At 45.9% G+C, this 9903-nt stretch overlaps 1 protein-coding gene across 1 annotated transcript; it reads right to left on the reverse strand.

The window, feature by feature from the left end:
* Positions 1 to 2266: 2266 nt before the first annotated feature.
* Positions 2267 to 5459, reverse strand: LOC123144419 (uncharacterized). The gene is made up of 2 exons (XM_044563575.1): positions 4432 to 5459; positions 2267 to 2365 (listed from the first exon to the last, which is right to left on the reverse strand). Exon 1 carries the CDS (start codon positions 5320 to 5322, stop codon positions 4516 to 4518), a length of 807 nt encoding a protein of 268 aa, XP_044419510.1. The 5' UTR covers positions 5323 to 5459; the 3' UTR covers positions 2267 to 2365; positions 4432 to 4515.
* Positions 5460 to 9903: the final 4444 nt, after the last annotated feature.

Below are 9903 nucleotides of genomic sequence, written 5' to 3' on the forward strand. Positions count from 1 at the left end.
GACTATAACCTCTCTCACAAGCATAACATGATCAAACCCAGAACTCTTTGGGTGTTAGTCACATGGGGATGTGACCTTGAGTGTTAATCACATATCGATGTGAACTGGATTATTGACTCTAGTGCAAGTGGGAGACTGTTGGAAATATGCCCTAGAGGCAATAATAAATTAGTTATTATTATATTTCCTTGTTCATGATAATCATTTATTATCCATGCTAGAATTGTATTGATAGGAAACTCAGATACATGTGTGGATACATAGACAACACCATGTCCCTAGTAAGCCTCTAGTTGACTAGCTCGTTGATCAATAGATGGTTACGGTTTCCTGACCATGGACATTGGATGTCATTGATAACGGGATCACATCATTAGAAGAATGATGTGATGGACAAGACCCAATCCTAAGCATAGCATAAGATCGTGTAGTTCGCATGCTAAAGCTTTTCTAATGTCAAGTATCATTTCCTTAGACCATGAGATTGTGCAACTCCCAGATACCGTAGGAATACTTTGGGTGTGCCAAACGTCACAATGTAACTGGGTGGCTATAAAGGTGCACTACGGGTATCTCCGAAAGTGTCTGTTGGGTTGGCACGAATCGAGGCTGGGATTTGTCACTCCGTGTGACGGAGAGGTATCTCTGGGCCCACTCGGTAGGACATCATCATAATGTGCACAATGTGATCAAGGAGTTGATCACGGGATGATGTGTTACAGAACGAGTAAAGAGACTTGTCGGTAACGAGATTGAACAAGGTATCGGGATACCGACGATCGAATCTCGGGCAAGTATCGTACCACTAGACAAAGGGAATTGTATACGGGATTGATTAAGTCCTTGACATCGTAGTTCATCCGATGAGATCATCGTGGAACATGTGGGAGCCAACATGGGTGTCCAGATCCCGCTATTGGTTATTGACCGGAGAGTTATCTCGGTCATGTCTGCATGGTTCCCGAACCCGTAGGGTCTACACACTTAAGGTTCGATGACGCTAGGGTTATAGGGAATAGATATACGTGGTTACGGAATGTTGTTCGGAGTCCCGGATGAGATCCCGGACATCACGAGGAGTTCCGGAATGGTTCGGAGGTAAAGATTTATATATGGGAAGTCCTGTTTTGGTCACCGGAAAAGTTTCGAGGTTTATGGGTAACGTACCGGGATCACCGGGAGGGTCCCGGGGGTCCACCAAGTGGGGCCACAAGCCCCGGAGGGCTGCATGGGCCAAGTGTGGGAGGGGACCAGCCCCAGGTGGGCTGGTGCGCCCGCCCACAAGGGCCCAAGGTGCCTAAGGGGGGGAGGGGGGCAAACCCTAAGGGCAGATGGGACTTAGGGCCCATGCCTGGTGCGCCTCCCTCTCCCCTCCACCTGGCCGCCACCCAGATGGGATCTGGGGGCTGCCGCCACCCCTAGGGAGGGAACCCTAGGTGGGGGCGCAGCCCCTCCCCTCCCCCTATATATATACTTGAGGTTTGGGCTGCCCAAGACACATGAGTTCCTCTCCTTCTTGGCGCAGCCCTACCCCTCTCCCTCCTCGTCTCTTGCGGTGCTTGGCGAAGCCCTGCTGGAGTACCACGCTCCTCCACCACCATCACGCCATCGTGCTATTACTGGATGGAGTCTTCCCCAACCTCTCCTTCTCCCCTTGCTGGATCAAGGCGTAGGAGACGTCACCGGGCTGTACGTGTGTTGAACACGGAGGTGTCGTCCGTTCGGCACTAGGATCATCGGTGATTTGGATCACGACGAGTACGACTCCATCAACCCTGTTCTCTTGAATGCTTCCGCGTAGCGATCTAGAAGGGTATGTAGATGCACTCTCCTTCCCTCGTTGGTAGACTTCTCCATAGATTGATCTTGGTGATGCGTAGAAAATTTTGAATTTCTGCTACGTTCCCCAACAACGTCATGAACAACATGACCACGCACCTGTCCGCAACCATCTGTGTAACCGCGAGGGTCGGCTCTGATACCAACTTGTAACACCCTCGATGCGGCTATATCTCCCACGTGTTGAAGCACAACTTAGAGGCATAACCGCATTGAAAGCAATGTCGCAAGTGAGGTAATCTTCACACAACCCATGTAATACATAAGGGAAAAAGATACATAGTTGGCTTACAATCGCCACTTCACACAATTACATGAATAAAGCATTAAATCAACCAGATACAATCAAGGTCCGACTACGGAACCAAAATAAAAGAAGAACCCCAAATGCGACACGGTCCCCGATCGACCCCAACTGGGCTCCACTACTGACAACTAGAACGAAACAACACAAAGGACAAGATCTTCATCGAGCTCCTCCTGAGCTTGGTTGCGTCATCTGCACGGACTCATCGGCACCTGCAAGCTGGGTTTGGAAGTATCTGTGAGTCATGGGGACTCCGCAATCTCGCACCCTCGCGATCAAGACTATTTAAGCTTATGGGTAAGGTAAAGGTTAGAGGTGGAGCTGCAGCAAACGACTAGCATATATGGTGGCTAACATACGCAAATGAGAGGGAGAAGAGAAGGCAAAGCACGGTCGATAAAAGTATGATCAAGAAGTGATCCTAAAACCACCTACGTCAAGCATAACTCCAACCCCGTGTTCACTTCCCGGACTCCGCCGGAAAGAGACCATCACGGTTACACACGCGGTTGATGCATTTTAATTAAGGTTAACTTCAGGTTTTCTACAACCGGACATTAACAAATTCCCATCTGCCCATAACCGCGGGCATGGCTTTCGAAAGTTCAAATCCCTACAGGGGTGTCCCAACTTAGCCCATCACAAGCTCTCACGGTCAACGAAGGAACAGACCTCCTCCCGAGACGTTCCGATCAGACTTGGTATCCCGGTTCTTCAAGACATCCTCGACAATGGTAAAACAAGTCCAGCAAGACCACCCGCTGTGCCGACAAATCCCGATAAGAGCTGCACATATCTCGTTCTCAGGGCACACCGGATAAGCTAAGCGTACAGGAGCCGACGTAACCCAAGTTGCCAAGGGATGGCCCTGCACGGTGCTCTGGGTTGGACCAACATTCAGAGGAGCACTGGCCCGGGGGTTTAAATAAAGATGACCCTTGAGTCTGCAGAACCCAAGGGAAAGAAAAGGCTAGGTGGCAAATGGTAAAACCAATGTTGGGCCTTGCTGGAGGAGTTCTATTCAAGGCGAACTGTCAAGGGGTTCCCATTATAACCCAACCGCGTAAGGAACGCAAAATCCGGGAACATAACACCGATATGACGGAAACTAGGGCGGCAAGAGTGGAACAAAACACCAGGCATAAGGCCGAGCCTTCCACCCTTTACCAAGTATATAGATGCATTAATTAAAATAAGAGATATTGTGATATCCCAACAAAATATCCATGTTCCAAACATGGAACAAGCTCCAATCTTCACCTGCAACTAACAACGCTATAAGAGGGGCTGAGCAAAGCGGTAACATAGCCAAACAACGGTTTGCTAGGACAAGGTGGGTTAGAGGCTTGGTTCAACAATATGGGAGGCATGATAAGCAAGTGGTAGGTATCGCAACATAGGCATAGCAAAAGAGCGAGCAACTAGCAAGCAAAGATAGAAGTGATTTCGAGGGTATGATCATCTTGCTTGAGATCCCGCAAGGAAGAAGAACGAGTCCATGAAGAAGACAAACGGACGTAGTCGAACGAATCCTCACAACACGACGTTATCGGAACCAACCCGAAGAAGCAACACCGAAAAGAAGCAAACAACATGGTAAACAACCATCATATAAACATGGCATGATGCACAACCAAGAATGATGCATGCCCGGTTTAAATATGCATGGCATGGCAAAAAGCACAAACAACTCTACAAGTTAAGTGGAGCTCAATATGCAACGAGTTGCATATTGACGACACACCACATCAAATATTTAGTTCTCTCTCGGTTAGATACTCAACAATTTAAATGTTGGTTAACATGGCAAGAGGTGAAGCATAAGTAAACTAAACATTTAGGCAAGTTTAAATGAGGCCGGAAATAACAAACAACAAATCCGGTAAATCCCCACATGCAATTATCAATTTGGTGCAACAACAATTTTTAAACATTTAAATGTTATTATCATGATGCGAATGACATGTGCAAGTTTATGCAATTTTTTATTAAAAGTTGACAAGAGCATTATGAAGCATTTGTCACCGTGGTGCAAAGGAAAGGGGTGCAACGACAACGATAACAAAAACGGTGCCATGGCAGCGTTCTGGTTCCGGTACTCGATTGAGATACCGACGCAAAGGGAAAGTGTGCGGAACATGACAAGCAAGGATGGTGGGGTGATCTCGGATATCGAGTTCCCACATGTCGTTGGCAAGGCAAAAAGAGGGGCGACGTGCAAACGCGATCGTCTCATATCACATAATATGCATTTGGTCCACGGACGGTCGTGTCGATGGTTATACCTTTCGAAGCGTGCCTTATCGGAACGGATCAAGTTCGTAGAGGGAAGTAGGCGTTCTCGCGACGGCAGTAGTGGAAGTAGTTGTTCACGCGACGGTAGTCGGACTTGACGATACCATTACACGGGTCTTCGGCAATGGTAGTGGTACCCATTTTGTAGTCGTGCACATTCCATAGATGTTCGAGGTCACGGCAAGGATCTTGACGTCCATGGAGTCTTCGAGGGTCGACGGTAGTGGTACTTGGGTCGTCGGCGACGGTAGTCGTTCTATGCATCGGGCGTCAAGGTACTTGCCGAGGTACTTGCCGTTCTTAGCGGTTCCAAAAATGGCGGTAGATGAACAAGATGCGTCGTCGTGGTACTTGGCAAAAATCTCAAAGAAAATGTCTGATGGTCCACGTACGGGCCTTGGCGACATTCTTGCCCATCCAAAATGAAACAAGACATAAGGGCCTCTGGTGGACAGCGGGCGAGCAGCGGCAGAAGATGTCGAGCCATAGCTGCTCATGCCCAACAATGAAACAACCAAATCGGCCATGACTTGGTGCTGGAGCAGAGCATCAGGAGGCAGGGCGTTGCAGGAGAACGGGGCCAGAGATGGGGGGCGGCAGCACAGGAACGGCGGCTTCCCGAGGAGCCTCGGACGGCCATGGCGGCGCTGGTCACCGGCATCAGGCTGCGTGGCCTGCGGGCAGGCAGCGAGGGCGAGGAGGCAGGGCTTGCCGGCGGACCTGTTGCACCGGCTGACGGCGACGAAGGCAGAGGTGGGGAACGGCTTGGTCGTGGCGTGAGCGAAGGGAGGAGATGCGCGGAGGAGGCTCGCGGGCAGGCAGCAGCCATGCTGCACAGGGCTCCGGCTTGGGGAAGGCTTGGTGCAGGGTGACGGCGCCATGGGAGGTGCACTGTAGAGGGAGAGAGGGAGGCGCACGGGATCGAGAAGGAGAGGTCGAGGGATCGGGCAGAGGGGAGAGGTCGAGGGATCTCTCGATCCCTCTGGCGGCGCTAGGAAACGAGGAGGAGAGGGAGATGGGATCGAGCAAAGGCGGCGCTCGGGGAAAGGACAAGGGGAATCGAGGGGATGGGGTCTCCTGGCGCTAGGTTAGGATTAGATGGGCCTGGAGGCCGGCCCAGTAGAGAGGGAGGGGCTGCCCTAGAGAGGCCGGCAGCTGGACCTTAGGCGGGCTTCTGCTAGGAGGCCCAAGTGGCCAGATGCCTGGCTGGGCTCCTCTCTCCTTCTTAATTCTTCTCTTAACAAAAATAGAGAAAAATAAGAGAAAGGAAAAGAGAGAAGAGAAGGTTAGAGGAAGAATTTGGGCACGGGAAATAAATTTCCCGGACTCGCAAAAATGCGCATGTTCCAAGAAAAATGGAGTGGGCATTTTTTTAAAGTTTTAAATTCAAACTCATTTGATTTAAAATCAAATGGTGTGAATAGGAAGTGAGGGTTAGGAAGGTCCAAAAATGTTCGGATTTTTGTTGGAGCTCCGGAAAATTACGAAAGAATTTATGGGCAAAGTTTGGAGACCAAGAATTGAGATAATAAAGGCATGGGATATTTGCAAGTGTGTTATGGTTAATTCCAAATAAATGGAATAATTACTATAGCCCTCTAAATATCGAGAGGATATGTTGTAAAGAGAATCACCATGTGAATTCCCTCGGTTTAAATGGATCGAAGATCCATACGGTTTATTTAGTTGAGTTAAGAAAAGGAATGGCATGATGGCATGATGACATGATGCAATGCACACGATGCAAAGATGAATGCAACAGACGAAACAAAACACACAACGAAACCCGGAAACCCTGGAAGGCATCTGAAGCTCCGGTCTTGGGGCGTTACAACACTCCACCACTACGAGAGGATCTCGTCCCGAGATCTAGAATGGCACCGGAGGGAAAAACGGAAGATCAAGAGAAGAGGTAAAACTAAGTTGCTTCTTTGACGAATGAGTGAAACCAAAGAACCTTGCGAGGTTGAACAAATTCGAGACAGAATACAACGAAGGTGAACAAGGTCAAAAACACTCCTTTAGAAAAGAGGAACAAAGAACATTGCGAAAAAACCTTGAGGTTGAAGGGCAAGATAAATATTGAAACCACTCCGGTTAAAACAAGATTGAAAAGGATTAATAATGATATAATTTGGACAGCACTCCGACTGAAAAGAAAAGGAATTGAATAAGAACTTGATAAGACGAAAAGATACTTGGTGAAATCAACAACACACTGCCTCCAGAACTATTGAAAGAATGGCACAAGGGGGTAAGAACGATTTTAGACAGCACTCCGGTTGAGAAAGGATGTAAGACTTGATAAGATGAGAGAACTGGCATGAAAACACAACACTCCGGTCGAATGGATAAGCAAAGGAAAGAACATGATCCTGACGAAACAAGAAGATGAGTTGAAGAGAGCAACATCACAATGCCTCCGGAAGAAAGAAATAGATGATAGATAAATGAAAAGGAAGGAATTGAGAAGAAAATGACAACTTCTACCACCAATGATCTTGGAAGGCACCCTTCCAAGAAGGTTAAAACGTAGTTGTTGGGAAAGACCAACAACAAAACGAATAAGTTTGTAGTGGGCTTATGGAAAAACATCTCAAAACTATGAGGTGAAATTTTTGCCACTAACGGAACCAATAGATTGGATTGATATCAGCAAGGAGACGAGAAACTATTTCACCGGAAGGATAAATGAAAAACTTGGGTCATTTATAAACACCATAAATAGCAACATTCCCAATGGAAGGCTTTCGGTGAAATCTAAACCGAGATAACTCCAATGAAGAGATTGGTGGATTTAAATACCTCACTCTTGAAAACATGTGAATCATGAAACATGAACTCAAATTATCAAAAATGACATAATACCACCTCCAAAGATACGGAAGAAAGAATTGCACTCCGGATAGCAAGATGAAGAATGCTTGAGCTCCCTAGAAATGAATCTCGATGAAAATTTCGAGAAGGAATTAAATCCTTGATGGATCCATCATGTAGAACCTTCATGAAGAACTCCGGTAATAAAAGAATGATCCCAAAATAATTGACTGATGAAAAGAATAAGATTGAAGCCTCGCAATGATTTAGATAGAGATCTCCATGATAATAAAATTGAAAGAGGTTGGAACTCCGGAAAAGAAAGATGAACAAATGAGATCAAGAATTTGAAGGGCCTCCGGAATAAGGAATTAATCTCTTGGATGAAACAAGAATAAGAATTACATTATGCTTATCCTTCACCAATTAAATTGGTGACAATCAATGGATTTGGCATACTACTTATTCTCGTAGAAAGGATTAAAAGAGATATATCAAAACTTAAGAACGTCTTCAACGAACCACCGTAAGAATTGAAACAATGAATAAATTGATATGATAAATGAAGGAAGAAGAATCTTGAGCGAACCACCGTCAGAATTGAAAAAGAACGATTAAAACATGAAGAAACACCGGGAAGGATTAGCAATTAAACAAAGATGCTTGAGAGAATTTAGATCCAAGAGAACGAAGAGATTACGAGCTGATTATAGAATCCTTGATTTAGACACCGGTATGATTTAGAGTGTGAGAGCTGAAAGCTGGAATAAATAAATCTTAGATGATGGGCTCCGGATAATCAAACTGAACATAATCCTGAATTGCTCCGGATAGGATGAAAAGAATTCTCACAATCGAAAACAATGATGAGAGGAAGGCATCAAGCTAGAATAATGAATCTTGAAGAGAATGGATCAAGATTAAAGAGAAACTCTTCTTCGGTCTCCGAATCTGAGAATGACGACGAGAAACACCACCAATAATTGTAGAGGCACTCCGGAAGAATCAAAACAAAGAGGTTGAGCTAATGATGAAAAGAATTCGACAGGTCTTGGGGAAAAACATAAGACTGATGATAATTCATTCTTACGTCAACTTGGAAAAGAATTTGAGAATACCTCCGGGAAAATAAGAAGAGTCAGGTAAGATCCTGGGAAAAGACCTGTGGGTTAGGGCCCATTCAAAAGAAACACCGTTGAAAAGATTACTTGAAAAGGAGAAAGCACCGGTTGAATTAGATGACTTGAATGAGATAACATCCTCGGAAGAGCTTGAACGAATGTAGAGTGGAAAACACGAATCTTCGAGATATCTTCAGCACTCCGGAACAATTGAATAGCGAGCGGTGAAAGATTATGAGGTGCACCGGCATGAGAAATCATTAGAAACGAGGTAAAAGGGATATAATCAACACCAAAAACTTGAATTGGTTCCACCGGAGAAGAAAAAGAACGAAGAATGATGAACTTGAAGCTCCATTAGAATCTTCATGAGAATCACCGGATAAGAACATTGACGGAAAAGGAATGGAGAGGCTTCACAACAATAAAATGATACTTGAATAAGAAATCTGGTTCCTTGAAGAAAAAAGGGTGGGTGGGTGGGAAAAAACAAAGGCAACTTGGAGATGGATGAAACAAACACCGTTGAGAAGAACTGATAATTGATCTTGCGAATGTTGAAGTGATCGGATTCACTTGCCGGTAGAGAAGAAATTTAGATGACAATCTTGATGATCACGAAGGATTTGTATTCACATAGAAATATGAGAACACCGCTTGGAAAAGGTATGGAATCAACATTTGACTTCGAAGCAACTCGAATACCACAACTCAAAACAAAACAAAGGATTGGCTTGCAAAATAAGCTGGAACAAACATATGATAGAGATTTCGTCCGAAGTTTTCATGGTGGGGCCTACACGGGCTCGTTCGTACAGCACCATCATGTACAAGGCAGTGCACATGACATACGAAGCGTCCCCGACTCGGCATAGCCAAGGACTCTTTAAGACACAACGAGACCACTGTAAAACCGACCGTGAATAGGCGGACCACTAGACGTCGAACCCCAATTTCATATCGTACATCTGTCGGGAAGATATCCTAAGAGATACTTGAATTCCCACCTATGAAACTCCCGAACCTTTTCGGTTATGGAATCAGGTGTTGGGGATACAGGGGAAGCATAATATCTCACCCAAAACTAGCAAATCCTACATCCAGTTGTATCCATCCTTCAACACATAACCAAGAAACCTTCGGAAATCGTCTACCTCAACCTTCGAAAAGCATCCGTTACACAAGTTATGGCAATACTCCCGAACTCCCGCCCCAGTACTGGGTGGCGTCGAGGTTATCTCACCAACGAACTGCATAAAGGAGATTTTTGATGTCGGCGTACTAAACTCAGGTATTCCAGAACAGCAACGATAAAATTGTGACGACAACACCTCAGAGCTCAACTCCCCGGGACACTGCCACAAAACCCCTGACAGGAGGCACCAAGACAATGTTCTCGTCACAAAACCATCGGAATGATTCCAAGATACCCGCGTGATCCTAAATTTTTTTTTAGTGAAATTTGAGAAGAGAAGAGTCAAAACTCTACGTCAGGATGCCTTACCAGAGCGATGAGGAGACTGG

The sequence above is a fragment of the Triticum aestivum genome, chromosome 1A (assembly GCF_018294505.1).
Source record: "Triticum aestivum cultivar Chinese Spring chromosome 1A, IWGSC CS RefSeq v2.1, whole genome shotgun sequence".
NCBI lineage: Eukaryota > Viridiplantae > Streptophyta > Magnoliopsida > Poales > Poaceae > Triticum > Triticum aestivum.

Excerpts from the sequence above, each read along its gene's own strand:
- LOC123144419 (XM_044563575.1), bottom strand. The coding sequence starts at position 5,322 with ATGGCGCCGTCACCCTGCACCAAGCCTTCCCCAAGCCGGAGCCCTGTG.